The sequence below is a fragment of the Budorcas taxicolor genome, chromosome 1 (assembly GCF_023091745.1).
Source record: "Budorcas taxicolor isolate Tak-1 chromosome 1, Takin1.1, whole genome shotgun sequence".
NCBI classification, from domain to species: domain Eukaryota; kingdom Metazoa; phylum Chordata; class Mammalia; order Artiodactyla; family Bovidae; genus Budorcas; species Budorcas taxicolor.
Genome location: NC_068910.1, coordinates 109,707,764 through 109,734,317, shown reverse-complemented (window position 1 = coordinate 109,734,317; position 26,554 = coordinate 109,707,764). Strand labels below are relative to the sequence as shown.

Here is a 26,554-nt window from a genome sequence, read left to right as displayed (position 1 = left end):
TGCATAGGTTAGGAGCACAGCAGAGGCACTTTTTAGCTATTCCAACTTTAAAACAGCATTTATTCTTTTTATTGGAAATGTCTGTGCTTAGAGATAATTTTCTGCTATATTACCCTGTTCTGTGGAATGCTAAGGAGGGAAATACCTCTTTGAACTTAAATTTCAGTCCTGTTGAGTCTTGATGATCATAAACCAAAAAATAGAACTTGTGCGAACAAAAAGCACTAACTTACCAGGTGACAAAGGCATAAATTGCTCCAACGATGATAATGGCTGTTGCATAATGCCAGCAAAAGCATATGGAGAGAAACATAACGTTGTCATGATCCACTAAATCCCATGCAGGACCTCCACTGGGAGGATAAAGGACAAACCCGATCTGTAATTTAAAACAAGAGCACGCATTAAGAAGTGCCAGCCATATTCCCAAAGATGGTGCAGTTCAAAATGTTTCGTTTCAAGATTAATGGTAACATAACTCCCATTATCTGAGATGCTACAGATAAGAAACTCTACCTGTTTTACTAAAATGGACAATATCTACTAGTTAATACTTTAGGAAAAATGTTAAGGATATTTATAGATCAATTTTCAAGATACGAATAGTAATCATCTCTGGATATTGGTGGACTTTCAGAGAATATGTTAGGATTCTAAGTTGCTCAGCTTCACTAAATTATTTCAAAATCAGAGTTTTGAAAAACAGGTTTTAAAATAAACAAAGCCCATGAGTAACATTATATTCATACTGAAAGCTTGTCTCCTAAGATCAGAAACAAGACAAGGGTTTCTTATTTTACCAATTCTACTTAACACTGTACTAGAAATTCTAGCCAGTGCAATTAATCAAGAAAAAATTGATAAAGCGCATCCACATTATAAAGGAAGAAGTAAAACTATCTATATTCACAAATGACATGATCTTCAGTTCAGTTCAGTTCAGTTCAGTCACTCAGTCGTGTCCGACTCTTTGCGACCCCATGAACTGCAGCACGCCAGGCCTCCCTGTCCATCACCAACTCCCGGAGTTCATTCAAACTCAGGTCCATTGAGTCAGTGATGCCATCCAGCCAGCTCATCCTCTGTCGTCCCCTTCTCCTCCTGCCCCCAATCCCTCCCAACATCAGAGTCTTTTCCAATGAGTCAACTCTTCACATGAACAGCCAAAGTACTGGAGTTTCAGCTTTAGCATCATTCCTTCCAAAGAAATCCCAGGGCTGATCTCCTTCAGAATGGACTGTTTGGATCTCCTTGCAGTCCAAGGGACTCTCAAGAGTCTTCTCCAACACCACAGTTCAAAAGCATCAGTTCTTCAGTGCTCAGCTTCCATCAAAGTCCAACTCTCACATCCATACATGACCACTGGTAAAACCACAGCCTTGACTAGATGGACCTTTGTTGGCAAAGTAGTCTCTGCTTTTCAACATGCTACCTAGGTTGGTCATAACTTTTCTTCCAAGGAAAAGTTATTCATTTCATGGCTACAGTCACCATCTGCAGTGATTTTGGAGCCCCAAAAATAAAATCTGACACTGTTTCCACTGTTTCCCCATCTATTTCCCATGAAGTGATGGGACCAGATGCCATGATCTTCGTTTTCTGAATGTTGAGCTTTAAGCCAACTTTTTCACTCTCCTCTTTCACTTTCATCAAGAGGCTCTTTAGTTCTTCTTCACTTTCTGCCATAAGGGTGGTGTCATCTGCATATCTGAGGTTATTGATATTTCTCCCAGCAATCTTGATTCCAGCTTGTGTTTCTTCCAGACCTTCGTTTCTCATGATGTACTCTGCATAGAAATTAAATAAGCAGGGTGACAATGTACAGTCTTGACGTACTCCTTTTCCTATTTGGAACCACTCTGTTGTTCCATGTCCAGTTCTAACTGTTGCTTCCTGACCTGCATATTGGTTTCTCAAGAGTATACATATAATTATAAAGAAACCACACACACACAAAAACTATTGGAGCTAATAAATAAATTTAGCACACTTGCAGGATACAAAATCAACACACAAAAGATGCAATGAACAATCCAGAAAAATTGTTAGGAAAACAATTCCACTAATAATAGCATTGAAAAGAATAAAATACTTGGGAATAAATTTAAGCAAGGAGGCTCAAGATTTGTATCTTGCAAACCACAAAACATTGTTGAAAGAGATCAAAGAAGATCTAAATAAATGGAGTGTAGCCAGGGGTCGCGAGAGTCAGACACAACTTAGCGAATAAACCACCATTACACCATATATAAAAATAAACTCAAAATGAATCAAAAACCTAAATATGAGAACTGAAATCATAACTCTTAGAAGAAAACACGAGGAAAAAGCTTCATGTCCTGGGATTTGGTACTGATTTCTTAGACATGACACCAAGACACATCAAAATTTAAAACTCATGTGCATCAAAGGACAGTATCAAGAAAATGAAAAGACAACCTTTAGCATAGGAGGAAATTTTGCAAATCATATCTGATAAGGAATTGATATCTAGAATATATTAAGAATCCTTAATCTCAACAAAAAGCTAAAAAAAAAAAAAAAGCCAAACAAAATTTTAATGGGCAAAGGACTTGAAGACTCATTTCCCCAAAGAAGGTGTTTAAATCTGCAATAAGCTCAAGAAAAAATTATAAACATCATTAGTTATTAGAGAAATGCAAATCAAAACCACTATGAAATACCACTTCACACCCCCTATAATGGTATTAATAATAGTAAGTAACAAGTGTCGGTAAGGATATGGAGAAATTAGAATCCTTACATGTTGCTATTGAGAATGTAAAATGATATATGTATGCGTGCCCAGTCTTGTCTGACTCTTTGTGACCCCATGGACTGTAGCCCTCCAGGCTCCTCTCTCCATGGGATCTTCCAGGCAAGACTACTGGAATAGGTTGCCATTTCCTACTCTAGAGGATCTTTCCAACCCAGGGACCAAACCCATGTCTCTTGCATCTCCTGCATTGGCAGGCAGATTCTTTCCCACCATACCACCTGGGAAGCCCATAAAAATGATACAGCCATGTGGAAAACAATTGGACAGTTTTTTAAAAAGTTAAATGTAGAATATCATTCTAGATACTATATTTATCCAGAATAACTGAAAACAGGTATCCAAACATCTACACAAATGTTCAAAGCACCATTATTCACAAGGGCCACAGTTGAAAACATTCCAATTGTCCATCAGCTGATAATGAACAAGCTAAATGTAGTATTTCCATACCACAGAATATTATTCAGCCATAAAAATGACATTAATTTATAATGCAACATGGATGAACCTTGAAAACATTATGTTAGAGAAAGAAGATAGACACAAAAGGTAATATATTGTATAGTTCTGTTTGTATGACATAACCAGGATAGGTAAACCATAGAGACACAAAGCAAATTAGTGGTAACCAGGGACGGGAAGGAAAAGAAAAGGGAATGACTGGTTAATGGATCTGGGGTTTCCTTTCAGGGTGATGAAAATATTTTAGAACTAAATAGAGGCGAGAATTGCACAACTCTGTGAATGTACTAAATGTTGCTGAATAATACACTTTAAAAAGCATAAAATGTTGCTAGAGGGGAGAAGGTTCCAGGCATGAGAGAATTGGCGAGGGAGATTAAGAGGTACAAATTTCCAAGTATGAAATGTACACTGTTGGAAACATAGTCAACAATTATGCAATATCTTTGTATAGTGGTAGATACTAGATCCAGATAATACATGGATATTAGATCTGAGGGATCACATTGAAATGTATAGAAATATCAAATCACTATGTTGGGCATGAGGAACTAACATAGTGCTTTAGGTCAGTTATACTTCAGAAACAAACTCATAGAAAAAGAGATTAGATTTGTGGTTACCAGAGGTGGGAGGTGGGGGAAGGGGAATTGGATGAAGGCAGCCAATGGGTACAAACTTTCAGTTATAAGATAAATAAGTGATATAATGTACAATGTGATCAATATAACTAACATGGCTGTATGTTATGGAAGTTAAGAGAGTAAATCCTGAGATTTCTTATCACAGGAAACAATTCTTTTCAATGTCTTTAATTTTGTTTCTACATGAGATAATGGATATTCACTAAACTTATTTTTGTAATCATTTAATTATGTAAATGAAATCATTGTGCTGTACATCATAAACTCATACAGTGTTGTATGTCAATTATTCGTTAATAAAACTGAAAAAGCAAGGAGGGAAGAGAAGGAGGGAGGAATTGAATTCTGTTATGTGAATTTTACTCCAATAAGAAAAGTAAGATAAATAAATAATAGGTAGATAGATAGAGGAACATATGTCAGGTTTGAGATCTAAATGAGATACAAAACCAAGATAATTACATGGATAACTGTACAAAAGTCTACCATATATTAGCTATGTGTCAGTTACTGTGCTTAGGAGGTTTCTTTACTATGGCCCTTCAACAATATATTATTATCCCAAGTTAATGTATTGTTATCCTCATTAACCAGATTGGAAAATTGGGTGGTTTAGTAATTTGCTTCTGATCATAAATCTAATAAATGTAATCTTACTGGGGAAAAAAACAGCACTTTATTTTATAATAATGAGTGAAACCATTTCTGTTGGAAATTTCCAGTAATATGAATAAATCAGGGAAAAGTAAGAGCTGTGCCTTAATCACATGTTCCTGTTTCCCATCTGAAAGGATTCCCTTTAGGGAATTCCCTGGTGATCCAGCAGCTAAGACTCTGTGCGCCCAATGCAGGGGGTCTGGGTTCTATCCCTGGCCACAGAACAAGATCTCATGTGTCACAACTAAGAGTTTGCATGCTGAAACTCAAGATCCTGAATGCCCAGCAAAGACTGGCAATCCTGTGTGCTGCAACTAAGAACCAGCACAAGCCAAATAGATAAATATTTAAAAAATAAAGGATTCCCTTTAGCTGGAAGGAGATCTGCCATCGGTACTCCCTGGAAGATGTACCGCCATGTGTCAGGCACTGTAACCTCACTCAGGCACATCAGTTCAGTTCAGTTCAGTCGCTCAGTCGTGTCCGACTCTTTGCGACCCCATGAATTGCAGCACGCCAGGCCTCTCTGTCCATCACCAACTCCCGAAGTTTATTCAAACTCATGTCCATCAAGTCAGTGATGTCATCCAACCGCCTCATCCTCTGTCATCCCCTTCTCCTCCTGCCCCCAAACCTTCCCAGCATCAGAGTCTTTTCCAATGAGTCAACTTTTCACATGAGGTGGTCAAAGTACTGGAGTTTCAGCTTTAGCATCATTCCTTCCAAAGAAATTCCAGGGCTGATCTCCTTCAGAAGGGACTGGTTGGATCTCCTGGCAGTCCAAGGGACTCTCAAGAGTCTTCTCCAACACCACAGTTCAAAAGCATCAATTCCTCGGCGCTCAGCCTTCTTCACAGTCCAACTCTCACATCCATACATGACCACAGGAACAACCATAGCCTTGACTAGATGGACCTTAGTCGGCAAAGTAATGTCTCTGCTTTCGAATATACTATCTAGGTTGGTCATAACTTTTCTTCCAAGGAGTAAGCGTCTTTTAATTTCATGGCTGCAGTCCCCATCTGCAGTGATTTGGGAGCCCAAAAAAAAAAGTCTGACACTGTTTCCACTGTTTCCCCATCTATTTCCCATGGAGTGATGGGACTGGATGCCATGATCTTCGTTTTCTGAATGTTGAGCTTTAAGCCAACTTTTTCACTCTCCACTTTCACTTTCATCAAGAGGCTTTATAGTTCCTCTTCACTTTCTGCCGTAAGGATGGTGTCATCTGCATATCTGAGGTTATTGATATTTCTCCCAGCAATCTTGATTCCAGCTTGTGTTTATTCCAGTCCATCGTTTCTCATGATGTACCCTGCATGTAAGTTAAATAAGCAGGGTGACAATATACAGCCTAAATGTACTCCTTTTCCTATTTGGAACCAGTCTGTTGTTCCATGTCCAGTTTTAACTGCTGCTTCCTGACCTGCATACAGATTTCTCAGGAGGCAGGTCAGGTGGTCTGGGATTCCCATCTCTCTCAGAATTTTCCACAGTTTATTGTGATCCACACAGTCAAAGGCTTTGGCATAGTCAATAAAGCAGAAATAGATGTTTTTCTGGAACTCTTGCTTTTTCCATGATCCAGCGGATGTTGGCAATTTGATCTCTGGTTCCTCTGCCTTTTCTAAAACCAGCTTGAACATCAGGAAGTTCACGGTTCACGTATTGCTGAAGCCTGGCTTGGAGAATTTTGAGCATTTACTTTACTAGCATGTGAGATGAGTGCAATTGTGCGGTAGTTTGAGCATTCTTTGGCATTGCCTTTCTTTGGAATTGGAATGAAAACTTACCTTTTCCAGTCCTGTGGCTACTGCTGAGTTTTCCAAAGTTGCTGGCATATTGAGTGTAGCATTTTCACAGCATTATCTTTCAGGATTTGGAATAGCTCAACTGGAATTCCATCACCTCCACTAGCTTTGTTTGTAGTGATTCTTTCCAAGGCCCACTTGACTTCACATTCCAGGATGTCTGCCTCTAGATTAGTGATCACACCATCATGATTATCTGGGTCGTGAAGATCCTTTTTGTACAGTTCTTCTGTGTATTCTTGCCACCTCTTAATATCTTCTGCTTCTGTTAGGTCCAGACCATTCAGTTTAGTTCAGTTCAGTTGCTCAGTTGTGTCCGACTCTTTGCGACCCCATGAATTGCAGCACGTCAGGCCTCCTGGACCCTAATTCTCATCCTCACAACCACCCCAAGAAGAGGGTGTCTCATCCCCATATCACAGAGGGTAGAACTCAGAGACTTTGGTCATGTCCCCAGTATTACAAAACAGTTGAATGACTAAGAGGGTTCCAAGCCAGGAGGGCCTCCCTCCAGAACTCTGCGTGCTCCTTCTTCTACCCAACATGCTTTTTCATCATTTAGCCTTTCTCCATGGGGCAATGTGAAGGACAGTGGCTTGGACACTAGGGTCCATGTGAGTCATCTCAGCAGTTTGATACAGTTTGAACAATCGGTACTGAGACAGTAATTGGTCCCATAAAGACATGGTACTGTTTCTCCCTTAAGACACAGATTATAGACTGGCAGATCCTGAGCCACATTTATATCACAGATGTACTTTGCCTGCCCTGCACATTTTAAAAAATAAGTTGAATTAATTTACAATTCTTGAAAAATTAGGGAACTTCACGCAGAAGTCCATAGTCTCAGCTTACTTCTAAAAGTAGAAATAACTGGCCACACCAGACCTGCATTTCAAAGCATGAACAGCAACATGTATTCTCCATTGATTCATCATTCAGGTTGGTAGCTGCCTGACCAAGTGGAGCAGTCCAGAGGCCTTCATTTTTACACTGGTGCTATGCACTTTATTTATTAACCAATGTCACATTCACACATTTTTCTAAAATATCAAAGCTGACAGACTTCTTTTGTTGTGTCTATTTCATGGATAAGAAATCTAAGTAAGGCGTGAACCTGCCTCAGGGTCTCCAAACAGTCACAAAGGCACTTGCATCATTGCAAGAGCTGGGGACTCTGCATGAGGACAGGGCTCCATTCTAAAGGGATGAGTAATTAACAAAAGATAGATCAGTTATCAAATTAGAGATCTGAGCCTACAGTACCCATAAACTCCAGGAGGAGAATGCCACCAGCTGCTTTACCTGCTGTTTGAACATATCTGTGTTTTGTAATACCCCTTTATAATACTTCAAGGAAAGCTCACAGTGGAAACCAAAGTGATCAGAGCCCAGGTCCCTGAAGGCCCTGGAAGAAAGAGACACTTTCTAGCTCTTCTGTGCTCACTGTTTGGAAATGACAATAAGGAAACTCAAACCATGTTGTCAATTCTCAGTTTAAGGGGCCCAGCCATTTCAACCAGGGTGTCAGAACTGCTTCTCATGTTCTCCTCTCACATCGATACATGGAGGTTGACAGAGAAATCTGTGTCAACCAAAGGCCTTTTGGGAGGTGGAGTTTAATGACCTATCTAGTTTAAGGACTAGCTCTCCAGTTCCCACCCATCAGTCTCACTTGTGTTCCTTCAATTCCATTCATACCACTCACCTACCCCTGCCTGGGGAGTGATCAACTCCAGCTCCCAGAGGGAAGACTTAGCAGTTGTTGTGAGTTAAATCATTCCTTCTAAAAGGGCATGTTGAAGTCCTAACCCCTGATACCTGTAAATGTAACCTCATTTGGAAATAAGGTCTTTGTAGATGACATCCAGATGAGGTCATATTGGATCAGAATTGGCCCTAAATCCAGTGATGAGTGGGGCTTCCGTGATAGCTCAGTTGGTAAAGAATCTGCCTGCAATGCAGGAGACCCTGGTTTGATTCCTGGGTCGGGAAGATCTGCGGGAGAAGGGATAGGCTACCCACTCCAGTATTCTTGGGCTTCCCTTGTGGTTCAGCTGGTAAAGAATTTGCCTACAATGTGGGAGACCTAGGTTCAATCCTTGGGTTGGGAAGAAGGCTGCCCACTCCAGGATTCTGGCCTAGAGAATTCCATGAACTGTATAGTCCATGGGGTCGCAAACAGTTGGACACAACTGAGTGACTTTCACTTTCCAGTGATGAGTGCCCTTATAAGAGGTCCATGTAAAGACACAGGTACACAGAAATACACAGGTGTGACTCTGGAGGCAGAGATTGGAATTATGCTACCAACAGGCCAAGGAAAGTCAAGGATTGCTGGCAACTGACAAATCCTCTCTTGGGGCCCCCAAGAAAGAACCAAACTGCTGACAACTTTCTATCTCCCAAAACAGTGAAGTCTTCCTGCTTGTTGGAATTTGTTTTTGCAGCCCTTGTACACTAATACAGGGGCTAAGGCTGAAATAAGCAGAAGAGTATCACCTGTCCTAAAGCTCAAACCTGGACATACTGGTGACTCTCACTTCTCTTTCAAACCCCAACTAAGGTTCACCTTCTCCTAGAAGATTTCTCCACCCTCTTCCTATGGAATTAATAGTATCTCCTCAAGGCAGAGGCATTTTCAGGGTGGAACATTTCATTCAAGCAACAGTCTCATAAGATATCATTACTATTTTTTAGTTGAGGAATCTTAAGCACACAGAACAGTTAGTCTATGGTCATCTGATTAATACGGTAGACCCGGAATTCAGATCTGGGTCCGCCTGACCCGGACTCACAGACTTCTCCCTTCATGCCACAGTCACAACTGGTTTTTTTCGGAGTTTCCAAAATCAAATCCCTCCCAGGTCTTTCCTTGATTCTCTCGGCACTGTGGTCCTCACACTGGGAATGACAAAGTGCAAAAGTGAGCTTTAGAAATTCTCATTCGCAAACGGACTCAGAAAACATGATTCATGGAATAAATGTGCCTGAGAGATTTTTTTTAACCTTTTCTAAATTGCCTTTGATTAGGATTTTGAGAAAAATATATTTGGCTGTAATGTGGTTCAGGAAACCATTTTGATAGGTGGGGAAGGGAATTCCCTTCAGGTTTGTCTATTACTTGATCATTTATATATGAGCTATTTTAAATAATGGCCACTGTGGGCATTTTCCTCATTCTATTCACCTCTCCATATTTATGGTTCCAAGAATCCAGGTGTACCTTTTCTCTAATCTATCTATATATTGTTTATTAATCACATATGGAGAAGTAGCAAGAGAAAAAATATGCTGAAAAGCAAATCACAACATAATAGTATTAGCCTGAGATACAGTTTGGGGCATAAACATTCATAGCAACAAAATATGGAAGCAAAATAAATTCACCTAAGCCCCTGAAACATTTTTGTTTCAGAGGAAACTAACCGGGAGAGAGCAGGGGAGGAGAAGTACTATTGTTAAACCTGCCTTTCCTGCCAGTGTGTGTGTTTGCATTGGTATCAAATGTTCATTTTCCTTTAAGTCCCAAACTAATCTAGGCATAATGACAGATGGAAAGTTTTTAAATGATCTCGGATTTATGCCCAAAGACTCTAACTTCATATCTCTTCCTTAGAAAAGCTCTTGGGGGGATATGAAAATATTATTCCTCTGCCAGAAAGAACGATATTAAGCCAACCTAAAATCCCAGGGAGAATCCCAGGGACGGGGGAGCCTGGTGGGCTGCCGTCTATGGGGTCGCACAGAGTTGGACACGACTGAAGAGAATTAGCACCAGTAGCAGCAGCAGCAGCAGCATGGTCAGTTATGAAAGTTCACAGCTTCCTCCCTCAGATATTTAATCAAACATTAATGATTAAAGAAACACTAAATAGTTTCATTCATTCTGAGCTTATCTTTATTATTCCTTTTATCAACTTTGGGTTGCTCCCTTTCTCCTTACTTTCTAACTTCTTTATTTGCATATTTAGCTCTTTAAAACCTTAATTTATAAATATATGGAGAATCATCAACCCAACAAAGATGGAATATACTATCTTTTCAAATACATGGAACATTTACTACCAGTGACATTGGGCTACATTCCAAAAGCGGTCTCATGGTCTCTTTTGTTTCTTTTGCATTTATTTCTGCCCTAATTTTTAAGATTTCTTTCCTTCTACTAGATCACTTTCTAACACCGCACACAAAAATAAACTCAAAATGGATTAAAGATCTAAATGTAAGACCAGAAACTATAAAACTCTTAGAGGAGAACATAGGCAAAACACTCTCAGACATAAATCACAGCAGGATCCTCTATGATCCACCTCCAAGAATTCTGGAAATAAAAGCAAAAATAAACAAATGGGATCTAATTAAAATTAAAAGCTTCTGCACAACAAAGGACAATATCAGCAAGGTGAAAAGACAGCCTTCTGAATGGGAGAAAATAATAGCAAATGAAGCAACTGACAAACAACTAATCTCAAAAATATACAAGCAACTTATGCAGCTCAATTCCAGAAAAAGAAACGACCCAATCAAAAAATGGGCCAAAGAACTAAATAGACATTTCTCCAAAGAAGACATACAGATGGCTAACAAACACATGAAAAGATGCTCAACATCACTCATTATCAGAGAAATGCAAATCAAAACCACAATGAGGTACCACTTCACACCAGTCAGAATGGCTGCGATCCAAAAATCTGCAAGCAATAAATGCTGGAGAGGGTGTGGAGAAAAGGGAACCCTCCTACACTGTTGGTGGGAATGCAAACTAGTACAGCCACTATGGAGAACAGTGTGGAGATTCCTTAAAAAATTGCAAATAGAACTCCCTTATGACCCAGCAATCCCACTGCTGGGCATACACACCGAGGAAACCAGAACTGAAAGAGACACATGTACCCCAATGTTCATCGCAGCACTGTTTATAATAGCCAGGACATGGAAACAACCTAGATGTCCATCAGCAGATGAATGGATAAGAAAGCTGTGGTACATATACACAATGGAGTATTACTCAGCTGTTAAAAAGAATTCATTTGAATCAGTTCTGATGAGATGGATGAAACTGGAGCCGATTATACAGAGCGAAGTAAGCCAGAAAGAAAAACACCAATACAGTATACTAACACATATATATGGAATTTAGAAAGATGGCAATGACGACCCTGTATGCAAGACAGGAAAAAAGACGCAGCTGTGTATAACGGACTTTTGGACTCAGAGGGAGAGGGAGAGGGTGGGATGATATGGGAGAATGGCATTCTATCATGTATACTATCATGTAAGAATTGAATCACTAGTCTATGTCTGACACAGGATATAGCATGCTTGGGGCTGGTGCATGGGGATGACCCACAGAGATGTTATGGGGAGGGAGGTGGGAGGGGGGTTCATGTTTGGGAACACATGTAAGAATTAAAGATTTTAAAATCAAAAAAATAAAAAACTTAAAAAAAAAAAACAAAAGCGGTCTCAACACATTTCAAAGGGAACACATACAAAGCAATAGAATTGCAAATAAATAACAAAAAAGAAAGAATATTTTGGGGAAACTGAAAAGTATGCTCCTAAGTAACTCATAAATTAAAGAGGAAATCACACAGAAAATGCAACATTCAAAATTTCCCAAGAGTGAAAGCTACCATACATGAAATCTCACAGGAGGTAGCTATAGTAGTAATATAGAAAAAGAATTCTATAGAAAGGTATGGGGCTTCCCAGGCAGCTCAGCAGTAAAGAATCCACCTGTTGTGCAAGACCTGGGCTCAGTCCCTGGGTTGGGAAGATCCCCTGGAGGAGGGCATGGCAACCCAGTACTCTTGCCTGGAGAATCCCAAGGACTGAAGAGCCTGGCAGGTTATAGTCCACAGGGTCGCAAAGAATCAGACATGACTGAAGCAACTGAGCATACATGCAGTCTTAGATGTATTATATGTAAAAATAAGAAAACTAAATATAAGTGAATATTCAACTCAAAAGACTAGAGAGAAGGAGAATACAACCTCATGACACTAAAGAAAAAACTGAAAATAAGGAGAAATTGACAAATGCATAACTAATATAAAATTTTAACAGACCTCTATTAGAAAGTGAAAGATCAACCGAATGAAAAGCAGTTAGAAACAGAGAATACATAAACATATAATTAACAAGAGTTCCAAGAGCCTGACTTTACCCCACACTGAGAGGAATTTTAAATTTCCTTTTAGTTTCCCTGGAACCAAACAACCAGCCATCATATCTACCCCAGACCTGGAGTCCATAGGCCTGCAGTCCATATCTTCTCCAACTATGCATTTCTATTCTGTCTGGCCCACAGGTGGCTTGCCCTAGTTTGGGTTGTTTAATTGCAACTACATATTTTTTACCCTCTTACTTTCATTTATTTTTCTCTTTTTTAATATCTTTTTAATTTCATAGGTAGTTTTGATAGTTTATGTATCATTGTTATATGTTTGAATCAGAGGAGATTTGTTGAAGCATAAACCTACTTGTCATCTTGGTCAGAAGTTATCACTGTTGAATTTTTTAGATTTATTTTAGTTTTGATCAGCAATACAGCAATACATGCACAATATATAGTCAAATATTCCCATCAAGAGATACAGAATGCATAATTATGTTTTACATGCCATTCTATTTAGCTTCCCAACAGATGATAGATAATCTCACAGTACAACTTCTGTATACCAGCTGGTTAAATTCACCGGTTATAAATTTTATCACATGATAAGTTATTTGTTACTTTTTCTATCTGATTTTTCCTTCAAAACAACCCTTGAATCTAGCTCTTTACTCGCCTGTTCTCCAACAGCCTTCCCCACAAGCTTAAATATCACATCTTTCCTAGCTCCCATTTTGACCATGATGTTTCTCTGCCCCTTGCCCACCAGGGCATTGTTATCACTCTTCACTGAAATGCAAATCCCTGGAAGAATCTCATCATCCCATATCCTTGAACTTTAGTGACTAAAAATCTCCTTTAAGAAATCTTCTGTCATTAAACCACATTCACCTTTCATCCCAGGCTTTCATTATATCTATATATGTATATTGGATTATGATTTATCAGTCTCTGTAAAATAGTGGTTCCCAATCTTTTTGGCAACAGGGACTGAATTCGTGGAAGATAATTTTTCCATGAACCAGGGTGGAGGAAGTAAGAGTTTCAGTTAAATTCAAGTGCATTATATTTATTGTGTACTTCATGTTTTTTCATATTATATCAGCTCCACCTCAGATCAGACATTAGTTCCCAGAAGTTGAGGACCCCAGGTGTATAGTATACGTTCACTAATAGGAATATATGTTTTCAACAACACTCCAAGATTAGGGAGTCAACAGTAAAATGGAAAATGCCTGGGATTTGGAGTCAGACAGACCCACTTTTAGAACCTAGCTCCATTTCTGTGTGATCCTGGGAAAGTAACTTGCTCTCTCTGAGCCTTCTTTATCAGTCAATTGGGGATGATAATATCTAACTTCCAAGTTGTTGTGAGGACAAAATGAGAATGAAATAATGTGTATGTAAAAGTTGTGCCCAGTGGCCAGCATATACTTATTCCTCAATACATAATTCCCTCCCTTTCCTGCCTTCCATATGTTTCTCAAGCTTATTACTCATTAGGCTTTAAGTGGCTTTAGCATCAGGAACTGCTTCCAGCTAAGCACCAGCTCAGAGTTCCTACAAAATGGATATTCAGGTGTGTGATAAAGGTGTACACCTCCCACCTCCTGTCACTATTCTCACCAGGGCTGCTGGGCCCCTCAAAGGCCTGCATTCTCACTACCAGCAGCATATCAGAAGGACGTCTCTGGGTTTCAGAGCACAACACCTACAATCAAAGAGAGAAGGCCATCAGTGCAGACACCAGGCACATTCACTGGAGCCCCCAACTCACCTGCCAGAACCAGCTTCCGTGAAGCAGGAAAAGGCTTGTCCGCAGAAGTTCCACAGTTATATTGGCCTGTATGAAGAGCTCCATGAAAGCAACCAGGCCTGTTGAAAATACGACCAAGACCAGAAGCTTGTGCACGAAGATGTCCAGCATTTCCCGGCCATGAATGTGATTGTAGAAGACAAAAGCTGTCAGAGGCAGAAAAAATCGTTTGCCTTTTTCAGTGAAACTATCTACTGTTTCCCTCAGTACACAACTTTCATAAACACACACATTTATGTGTCCAAAATATCAGATGCCCACTGCTTCCTACAATATTGGAAACCTCTAGCATTTGGGGGGGCTTCCCAGGTGGCTCAGTGGTAAAGAATCCACCCGCCAATGCAGCAGGTGCAGGAAATGTTGGTTCGATCCTTGGGTCTGGAAGACCACCTGGAGTAGGAAATGGCAGCCTGCTCCAGTATTCTGGCCTGGAAAATCTCATGGACAAAGGAGCCTGGTGGGCTACAGTTCATGGGGTGGCAAAAGAGTCGGACATGACTGAGCACACAGCATTTTTGGAGTCATCACTACCTCTTTAGGATGGAATCTTTGAAATTTCCTTTCCCCTTCCCCAGGTTTTATTCTCTTCTCCACTATATCATGACATTTTCTATAACTATATTTCAAGGCCATCTTTTATGCAAAAAGAAGACTAATAAGCATGAACAGAAACAGGTGTTGAGGTGAACAGACAGATGAATGAGACAAACCCTCACCTTAAGAAATTCAGTCCACTGAAGGCAGTAAATATACACACAAGTCATAAGAGTAGAATTTGATGGGTATGATAAGATTCTCTGGAAGCTCCCAAGAAATAGTAACTAACCATAGTTTTTAATCCCATGGACAGAGATGCTGGCTTCAGTTTCATCCTTTTCATTTAGATGAGGGGGAAAAGATGTTCACTGAAAATATGGTAATACCCTGAGATAAAGAGAATCATGGCATCATGGCTGGTGCCCAACCAAAGCTCTTACCTTTGGATGTGAGAGGCAAAGTGGACATTAGGAAAGACTATCTCTTGATAATGGGGAGATTTTTCTAGTTCTACAAACAATCTACCCCTTACATATAAAATAAATGGAAACAAATCATTAAATACTTGTTTTCAGTGTTTGCTTCCTAACAGGGAGGCTAACAAAACAAAGAATGTTAGGACTTCATTTTCATGCGACCAGATATTTTGGACCCTGTTTATCATGTAATGGTGGAGTTTGACTATATCAATACTAAATTTAGAAGCTACTCTACTGTGAGTGGTCTCCTCGTTTGAGGATATTTATGCTTCACTATTCTCAGCTCAATTTTATATGTCAAAAATAGAAATGATGATCATCTCTTGGATAAATCAGAGATAAACCATGGCTGTCATTGTTGTTGATTTGTTGCTGAGTCATAACAGACAAGTTCTGCAAACGCAACGGCTGGAGCCCACTAGGCTCCTCTGTCCATGGAATTCTCCAGACAAGAATACTGGAGTAGGTGTTTCTTTAAGAAAATGTGAAATGTGAATAAAACACATTGAATGACTGGGCTTGCCCAGTTGTACTAAATGAGTCAGTGTGTGTGTGTGTTAGTATTAAGTCACGTCCAACTCTTTGTCACCCCATGGGCTGTAGCCCGCCAGCCTCCTCTGTCCATTGAATGCTCCAGGCAAGGATACTGGAGTGGTAGCCATTTCCTTCTTCAGGGGATCTTCCTGACCCAGGGATCAAACCCAGGTCTCTTGCATTGCAGGCAGATTCTTTACGAACTGAGCCACCAGGAAAGCCCAAATGAGTCAGTAGGGAAGGAAAATCTTTGGCATCTTGTCTAGGACATCTCAATAGCTCACCATGGCCTAAACCAAACAGATGACCTTGTGGGCCAAGGCTATATACCAGGACACAAAAGAAATATTATTGTAAAGGGCTAGACTAATGTCCAAGAATAATGAAAGGTATATGAAAATACTCATACTTACCCTCCACAAATAAAGCATTTGATAACATTAACTTGCTAAAGGAGGCAGGAAGTGAAATGATGGTAGAAGATAAGATGTTTGTCACACCCAGCAGCCCAAAGAAGAAGTACATGGTAAAATGCTGCCAGCTCAGGAGTTGGACCCATTGACCCTCTTGGTAGTCATACAAGGTCAGGTGTGGTCCTCCAGGTAAAAACTGTTCTCCAAGGATGCCTGCAGAGGGATATATCACACTTTAAGCCATCTTTCCACCATTTTACTAAAAAAGGAAGATGCATAAGGACCAGCCTACTTCTTAGCCCAATATGTTATCTTTTTATGGCACTGATTCTTCTATCTGGGCTGTTACCTAACAGCTGAGCACTGGTTCTTTAGGCTGGTTTTGAAGCTTCAAAGATTGGTTTGGATAATCACTCTTAGTCAAAGATAGTGAGTTTCATCAAACAGCTATTTTAGATCTTCAAAGCTAATGGTCTTAGTTCCACGAGTTCCCTGATTAGTTACCCTGATGGCCTTAGTTCCTACTTTAATCTAATGACTAGATAAACCCTGAGTAATTTTAGATTTAGATTTGTGAGATTAATCCTATAGCATCTGATTATCAGAATCATAGAACAAACGGAAAGGCCTTACAATCATCTGGCCCAACCTCCCTCTCTAATTTAGTAACCACACAAAAAGGATGAGCACAGAAGATAAGGTTTTCTTCAACCTGAACCCTGTGGATAGCCTATCAGCAAGAATTTATTATTGACACTTTCCCATAATCACTTGATTATCTTTGTGACATTTTGAAAAATGGCTTTGGATAGAGTTAATTCTTTCAGGCCTCAGAATAACTGACATAAAATTATCTTAAAGGATTCAACTAAATCTAAAAAGGAAACTCACCTTGAGTGGACAGGCAAGTTAATTGCTATGACTAACTCATAAGGAATAGCCCTTTGTATAACATGAAGTATAAGTTCTAATAAATTATCCAAAGTAGAAATTACAATTAGAATAGGTATTCAGGTATTTTTAATAAAATATTTATTTTAGCAATTTTTTGTTTTGATATTGAATTTTCTCTTTGCATGTGAAAATACCCCAAAAAGCAAACAGAACACAGAAAAGGGTCACTCACCAGTTAAAGTCATTCCAACTAATACGATTCCTTCCAAAATTTCAATTCGATGGAATAATGCTTTGGAATCAAGGTAAGAAGTCCGTTTCTGCTTTTTGAAGGCATATTTCAGAATGCACTTTATAGTCCACCAAATCCCCAAGATAAAAAAGCAGGATCCAGGGAGAGCATGGCCTTTGAAATTCCCCATAACTACCAAAATAAGAACATAGAGAAGATGAAGGTGTTTCATTTCCAAAACCTGGCCCAAACATTGCTTATTCCTATATACTATCTTCTGATGGTGGTAGATATATACTGCTGAGTCAGAGGATCCAGTATAACTGTCCAGCGACATAGACCAATCAACAATACCATCAAGCAGAAAGACAGACGTTCGTTGAACACTTAACCTTGTTATAGGCACTGTGTCTACTGGTTTACACGTGATCTCTAACCTAATTTTCACAATATACCCGCGAATCAGGGGTTAAATCACATTTTCAATTGCGATACAGGTGTGCTGCGGCTGCTGCTAAGTCGCTTCAGTCGTGTCCGACTCTGTGCGACCCCATAGACGGCAGCCCACCAGGCTCCCCCGTCCCTGGGATTCTCCAGGCAAGAACACTGGAGTGGGTTGCCATTTCCTTCTCCAATGCATGAAAGTGAAAAGTGAAAGTGAAGTCGCTCAGTCATGTCCAACTCTTCGCGACCCCATGGACTGCATGCAGCCTACCAGGTTCCTCCGTCCATGGGATTTTCCAGGCAAGAGTACTGGAGTGGGATGCCATTGCCTTCTCCAGGATACAGGTGTAGAGAAGTGAAATTACTTATCCAAATCTCACAATTATTTTTAAAAATCTTTCACTGTTTTTAAAAAGGAGCTCAAAAGATCTCTTAAAAGTGATAGTGTGTACTCAGCCAACACACTTTAATCATATTTGAAAGATAGTAATAGGAAAGTTGGGAGAAGGCAATGGCAACCCACTCCAGTACCCTTGCCTGGAAAATCCCATGGACAGAGGGGCCTGGTAGGCTGCAGTCCATGGGGTCGTTAGGAGTCAGACATGACTGAGTGACTTCACTTTCATTTTTCACTTTCGTGCACTGGAGAAGGAAATGGCAACCCACTCCAGTGTTCTTGCCTCTAGAATCCCAGGGACGAGGGAGCCTGGTGGGCTGCCGTCTATGGGGTCGCACAGAGTCAGACATGACTGAAGCAACTTAGCAATAGGAAAGTTCTATCTTTATGTTTAAAACTCGAAGTGATATGAAACTGCCTACAAAAAAATTTAAGTAGGTAATTTCAGAGTATCAAACATCAAGTGTGTGGAAGAGACCACTAACGCTCATCAAATATCTGTGTACTCTTCCACACACTTTTCCCAGCCTCTTCTCCATTTTAATCAGAACCATGTTTCTAGTTCTGTCCAGCAGATTGTGGTATTTCTCACTTTCATGCTAAGTCAGTTAAGAGCTTATGTGACTCCTTTAGCTTGTTTTTCCCCTGCTTTGGCAACCTTGGCATGGCATATCTACAACATAGAAGACAGTCAACCGGATAGCATTACATTTTTGCAGGAAACAACTCTTTGAGTTAAGTCATTATAAATTGACATTTAACAGCTTAATCCAGCAGATTCAGAGGGATACCAAGCCAAATCAAATTGTAAATTCTGTAAACATAACGGCTACATGATTGAGCAATAAAAAACAGAAATATCCTCCTTTTTTTGGTCAGTGCTATAGAAAACCAGGCTTGAATTGAATTGCTACATGATCAAGCAACAAAAAACAGAAATACTCTTTTTTTTTTTGCTTTTGACCAAATATGTCTTGAATTCAGTCTTATAGAAAATCAGTCTTGAATTATATGAGCTTACGTGAGCAGTCCTTTGTTCAAAGCAAATGTACCTTCTACAGAATAACAAAGAAAGAACTCAGAATCATCCCTGTGGATCTGACAGTAGATCAGTGCAGAAGAACTCATGAAAGGGGGATTTCAGGATTCTCCTCAGCCCAGCAGGGCTGGGTGCTGGACCTCTTGGTTTGGGACAGATCCCTTTGAGTTACTTCCACATCCTCCTGACAGAACCGTGAAGTTTCAAAGATGAACTATGAAGCTGACTAAAACACTAAAAGTCTTAAATCTCCAACTGAGATCCCAGAAAGACATTTCAGCAGCCCCTGAATCATCCATACCTTCTAGAGACTCTGCCTCAGTGTACCACATAGTGCAAAGTCGAGCTTCTTACCCAGACTCTGACTCTAATGAGTGGCGTGGTCTGGATGAGGTCCCATAAGCTCTCTGAGCCTTGGTCCTTAATTAATAAAGAAGGAGGTGGCTTACCAGACATCTGGACTTCCTTCCTGCCCTAACAGATTCACTGATTCATTATCCTAACCACCACCTTTATCACAGTGTTATTGAGTCCTCTTACTTGTCATAGTTTAAGCAACCACAAGAGACTAAAAAATACTTCTACCCGGGATTGAAAAGTACAAGTACACTGTAAATTTTTTTTAACTTTTCTGGAAAAGAATCTGATATATTCTAAAGGAATCTTAAAGATTTTTACATTCCTTGGTACAGGGAATGCATTTCTAGGAATTTATCCTAAACATCTAACTGGAAATAGAAGTACCAAATTAGAAACACTATACATCTCTAAAATTAAGAGATAGGGGATATATTTAGTTAAAATAAATAAATAGTATTTTTTAAAAACTGAGGAAGATCTGAAGATCTAGAAAACTAGATCTGAATCCCAACTTTACCATTTACCCGCTCCATGTCTTTGGGAAAGTTATTTACCCCTTCCGGGCCTCAGATTCCTCTTCTGTTGCGATCATGGGGCTCATGTGCTCAGTCGTATTCAACTTTTTGCAACCCGCTGGACAGTAGCCTTCCAGGCTCCTCTGTCCATGGAATCCTCCAGGCTAGAAAACTGGAGTGGGTTGTCATTTTCTTCTCCAGGGGATCTTTCTGACCCAGGGATTGAACTCTCATCTCTTGCATCTCCTGCACTGGAGGCAAATTCTTTACCACCTGGGAAACCCTCCTCTTTTGTTAAATAATACAAAGTTTCTAACCGATAAAGTTAAAATGAGATATTTCAAAGCAAACAACCCACAGTATTATTAAACAAGCTCCTGCTATTCTCAACCCATCTCAAACTATGAAAGTAAAACCAGATGAGAAATTCTACTTGGATACCAACTGCAGCAAAGCAAGAAGCACCTATACAATTCACCTAGCAATCATTCATGTATATATAGCCTGTAACATTGCTCCTGCTGCTGTCTTAGAGGGTTACTAGAATTTTCTGTGGTTATTTAACTCCTTGACTGCAATTAAAGAATAAGCTGCAAGTAGATTGAAAGCAGGAACCAATCTACTCTTCCATTCCCCACTGGACCTATGAAGCTCTAAGTTAACAAGAGTAAATAAGCCCTTCTTATAACATAGGATCACATATTTATTCAACACCTCCATTGAACTAATCATCTTATTTATACCACCCACTACCAGAAAATAATATTTTCTCCAGTTATCACCACTCATCCACTTACTCAAGCCCAAAAATATGAAAGTCATCCTAGAGTCCACCTATGTCCCTGAAAACTAATTGGTTATTGATACTGCCTCTACTTTCTTTGTCAACCCTCTCCTGCCCCAAACTTGGTTGAGTTCCCCTAGCCTCTTGAATTTTATCTACTTGGAAAATCCTCCTTGATGGACAGACAGAAAAGAATCACTCTTATACCTTCTCAGAGTACTCAGTTCTTACTTTAATGAATTCTTTGTGTGATTAGTTACTGGAAATGTGCCTTCTCTATTAGCCTGTATGTTCATCACTATACTGTGAGAGCCTGTAAAGCAGGTAATTGAGGCCTCTCAGTGGTTATGAGCCTGGGTCATCCATTTTTTTCTCTTTTTTTAGGTTCCTGGTATATGGGGGACAAAAAAGAAGGAAGTTCCAAACAAGAGTTACCAAAATTGTGGTTGCTTTTAAATATTCAGGTTTGCCTAATAAATACTCTGAATGCACACATAAAATATATTGCGTATTTTAGAAACAGCATGAAAATATCTGAATTGTAAAGCTCTAAGCCAAGTCTACCTCCATGACCAGGTAACAGATTCTTGTACCCCCAAAGGCTGAACAAACAAGCATATCTCAGAACAGTCCCTGGGATGTGATAGGGAGATAATGGGAATAGTTGAAAGATTTTGAGCTGATCAGAGTGGGATAAGAAATGACTCCTTTTCCTATGTCAGTTATAGAACTTCTGTATAGTTAGCCTTTTAATCTGAAACCTTCTGATGGTTCCAATCTTTCTGTTTAAAAGACCCAAGCAAAATTAAGTCAAAGCAGGCTTGCTATATTTGGGCTAAGGGACTCAGCAGACCCAGTTGCTCCTAAAAACAAAAATGGCACTCACTTAATTTCACTTCCATTGTGGAGAGAGAAAACTCACTCAGAACCTCAAACTTCACTCCAGTCAACTTCTAGAACACAACCACATGTACATCTGTCTTTTGTTCCCTGGTTTACTATTGCTTACAAGTGCAATTGCTGGTAAAAACCTAGTAATCCAGAGTTTAATTAGATCTCAATCCAAAAGCTGACATGTTGCCCTTGGAAGGAGAACACGGGGCTCTCCTCCACAAAGCAGAGCACACTTGCCAGACAGCCAGCAGAAACCCCAGGGAAATCACCAGGCTAGCAAACCAGAAGGTCCTTCATCAGCATCCTCCCTGCTTGATCGCACCACTTATAAAGGTTCAGGCAGCCCTAAAGTGGTGAACTTCAAGATTCAATCACTGGTTTCTAGCTTCCAGTCATCCTAAAAATTGATACTCATCCCCATCCAGAAAAAAACCCTCTGCTCCTAATGACACCAAACATCATCCCCTAAGCTAAGACAAGAAACAATGCCTGAAACCCCCATTAGCTGTATTTTACTGACCAACCCCTGACATACACAAACATTCACTCACCACCCAAAAGGGAAATATTTCAAAACTCTAGCATTTGGGAGTAATATTGGGCAAATCTCAAGCACAAAATCAGGTGTCAGGTGTTCATTCCCATTAACCAAAGCCACTTAAACAATGACCAGGCCTGTGTATGGAAGGAGGAGAGTACTGAAAATAGCTGAAAGAAACAGATTCTGAAATTTACTCATTGGATTCTGAACCAGATATAAATGAATACCATGGAGAAAAATTTAAACTAAAAATTCATCTTCAGTCACGATCAAACTTCAAGTAAAAATTCATCTTGAGCCATGACCAAAATAAAATATTACTAAATCTTATTTAGTGACTCATATCAAGACATTTATAAATCCAATACAATAAACCAATTTGAGCTATTTCTTGAGCTCACTTTATCATCTGCCTTCATTTTTAAAGCAATGTGTATACAAGCATATGTAGCTTTAATTTTTTTTTTGATTCTCCATCATTCCATATCAGTTCTTTCTCTCCCAAATTTCAACTGTTTTGAAAGACTTTCTTAGTTAAATTATCCTTACCTTCAACTTTCCTCAGTGTCAATTCCCATGCAATTCTCTTCTCCCGGAATTGAATTTACAATGGTCCCAGTCTCAAGAAGGAAAAGCAGATACTGACTGGCCTAAAACTGCCCCCCCTCTTCCTTCTTGGAGACTAAACCAATGTGCTCATATCCTTCCACCTTGAACTTGAGCAGATTAAGTCTTCAGAATATGTCACAATGCCCGCATAAATGTGAGTCTAAGGACCACACCCTTTTAAACACCCTACCTCCAGTCCAAACATTGTGCCATAGAGTATTTCCCAATGAGACTCACCTTGACACCCCACCCACATAACCACAGTCAAGATTCACACCTGCTGTGAAAACCAGAGCCAGGGGAACATGTCTGATCCTTGGCCTCTGTCTTCCAGGCTATCAAGATGGACAGGCAACAAAAGGAAAGACCATGGCAGCAGTAACATAATAAAGCCTGATTTTAACTCTGATAAAGACACCATCTTCTAACATACGGTGCATCAAGCAAGAGATTGGCACAGGTGCTTAAGTTAGGAGTCACAGCCAAATCAAAGTTATAGGAATAAGAAAGTTCAGTTCAGTTCAGTCGCTCAGTTGTGTCCAACTCTTTGTGACCCATGGACTGCAGCACACTAGGCCTCCCTGTCCATCACCAACTCCCAAAGTTTACCCAAACTCATGTCCAGTGAGTTGGTGATGCCATCCAACCATCTCATCCTCTGTCATCCCCTTCTTCTCCCGCCTTCAGTCTTTCCCAGCATCAGGGTCTTTTCAAATGAGTCAGTTCTTTGCATCAGGTGGCCGAAGTACTGGAGTTTCAGTTTAAACATCAGTCCTTCAAATGAGTATGCAGGGCTGATTTCTTTTAGGATGGACTGATTTGATCTCCTGCAGTCCAGGGGACTCTCAAAAGTCTTCTCCAACACCACAGTTCAAAATAAGAAAAGATGATGGGAAAACATTTAAGTAGGTCAACAGTGAAGGTCTCTTGCCCTCACAGAATATACAAACTGAGAGATAGGTGAATAAATAAGTTAGAATAAATTATTCTAAACCAATATAAGGCTTGCACAAAGTAAAATGTGAACAAGAAAGAAGCAACAGACTGACTCTAACCTGGAGAGCCAGCAGCTGCTACCCTATCTGCATTTAAGTCTTATTTCCTCCTTCAGTGTAAACTCTTGGTGAACAAGGGCCATGTCCCCTAGAATGCTTTACACCTAGTTAGCACTCAATAAATAGCCAATGAATGATGAGCTCCTGCCTGGGACCCCACCTCCCTGAAACACTGGCCTCAGTGGCAAACAGGATCAGAAAGAGTCAGGATGCCTAATTAAAGGCAGACTGGGCTCACTTCAGATCGACTAAATCAATCAGCAGGGGGAAGCCCAGAAGTCTGCATTTTTAAGAAGTACTCACCACTTGATCTTTAGGTACTCTTGAGTTTTGAGGACCAAAGGCTTAGAGTATGTGGGGGACAAGCAAGGTGGCACCAAGACACTCAGATTTAAATGTGGCCTCCCCATCACCATTCCCCAGAGGTATTAATCTTCCATAAGTACCTAAGTCCTGATGTGTTTGCTCACATCAGGCTTCATATTAGGCAATGGTGTGTGGCTTAACACCTACTCTGGAGACCAGATGATAATCCGGGTCTGTCAGATGACAATAACCATTCTAGAGTGCTGCCATTCTATTTATTTTACTCTATTTTATCATGCATTATTAAGACATCATTTTACTTTTATCTTTTCTATACCCCTGGTTCTTATTCCCATATCCTTCTCCATGTTCAGATAGATAAAACCATCCATGTCACATGTATCATTCTTATTCAAACATCCAGAATCACAAACAGAACACTCAACTTGAAACTATGTGACAGGATAAGGCAATCTAAAGACATCTTGAAAAATAAAACTGACAAATAGAAAGTAAGAATAAATGCCATGTTACATTATGGGCCTGTAACCAACTCTTCAAATATAGAAGCCTAGATTGTTTCTGTTAGTAGTGTTGCACCTGATATGGGTAGGAAGCTAGCATGTACTATAAACTGCTAATAACTTCTCATGTATCTGCCTATTCTCTCTTTGAGAAAACCCAAGGAAATATTCTTTCCACCACAGTTCAGTTCAGTTAGTTGCTCAGTCGTGTCCGACTCTTTGCGACCCATGGACTGCAGCACGCCAGGCCTCCTGTCCCTCACCAACTCCGAGAGTTTACTCAAACTCAGTCCATTGAGTTGGTGATGCCATCCGACTATCTCAACCTCTGTCATCCCCTTCTTTCCACCACAGGTATGAGGAAACTGAGACTCCAAGAGATTTATTAACCAACACTATGGCACAGAGTTATTAAAGACCAGAGCCAGGATTTCAAGTTCTTTATATATCTGATTCCAAATCCCATTCTGTCCCCCTAGATCAGGGCAAAGACTAGAAAAGGTTTTTGAATAGTCCCATCAGTCTTCATCAAGTACACTCACATAAGCTGAACATAGAAAGGAGAGAAATCCTCCCTCTAGGATTATCAATAACTGAGTTATCAGCACAAGTGAAGGAGATGAAGCTTTGAACATAGCCACAATATTTATTTATCCACTAGGGTAGTCAAAGTCAGAATGCACAGGGATGCCAACAAAAAAGAAAACCAGGCTGAGTAGTGTGCAACATCGTTTGACAAAGGTCTAGACACTGAGATGAGTATTAGTGATGTGGTAAGAATCTAAAGCAGTCATCTGTAGTTCCAGGCTTCATTCAGTTCAGTTCAGTCACTCAGTCGTGTCCGACTCTTTGCGACCCCATTAACCGCAGCACGCCAGGCCTCTCTGTCCATCACCAACACCCAAAGTTTACCCAAACTCATGTCCATTGAGTTGGTGATGTCATCCAACTATCTCATCCTCTGTCGTCCCCTTCTCCTCCTGCCCTCAATCTTTCCCAGCATCAGGGTCTTTTCAAATAAGTCAGCTCTTCACATCAGGTGGCCAAAGTATTGGAGTTTCAGCTTCAATATCATTCCTTCCAATTAACACCAAGGACTGATTTCCTTTAGGATGGACTGGTTGGATTTCCTTGCACTCCAAGGGACTCTCAAGAGGCTTCTCCAACACCACAGTTCAAAAGTATCATTTCTTTGGTGCTCAGCTTTCTTTACAGTCCAACTCTCACATCCATACATGACTACTGGAAAAAACATAGCCTTGACTAGATGGACCTTTGTTGACAAAGTAATGTCTCTGCTTCTTAATATGCTGTCTAGGTTGGTAATAACTTTCCTTCCAAGAGTAAGCGTCTTTTAATTTCATGGCTGCAATCATCATCTGCAGTGATTTTGAAGCCCAGAAAAACAAAGTCAGCCACCGTTTCCACTGTTTCCCATCTATTTGCCATGAAGTGATGGGACCAGATGCCATGATCTTAGTTTTCTGAATGTTGAGCTTTAAGACAACTTTTTCCCTCTCTTCTTTCACTTTCATCAAGAGGCTGTTTAGTTCTTCTTCACTTTCTGCCATAACGGTGGTGTCATCTGCATATCTGAGGTTATTGATATTTCTCCCAGCAATCTTGATTCCAGCCTGTGCTTCCTCCAGTCCGGCGTTTCTCATGATGTATTCTGCATATAAGTTAAATAAGCAGGGTGACAATATA

The 26,554-nt window shown here is 40.1% G+C and overlaps 1 protein-coding gene across 1 annotated transcript in view; it reads right to left on the bottom strand.

The window, feature by feature from the left end:
* Positions 1–26,285, bottom strand: part of TMEM45A (transmembrane protein 45A) — a 39,928-nt gene extending 13,643 nt beyond the window's left edge. The window contains exons 1-5 of the mRNA XM_052641445.1: positions 26,267–26,285; positions 17,380–17,571; positions 16,254–16,466; positions 14,252–14,436; positions 234–379 (exon numbers count right to left, since the gene is read on the bottom strand). Of these exons, the coding sequence (XP_052497405.1) occupies positions 234–379; positions 14,252–14,436; positions 16,254–16,466; positions 17,380–17,571; positions 26,267–26,285 (755 nt within the window). The remainder of the gene's footprint in view (positions 1–233; positions 380–14,251; positions 14,437–16,253; positions 16,467–17,379; positions 17,572–26,266) is intronic.
* Between the last annotated feature and the right edge of the window lie 269 nt (positions 26,286–26,554).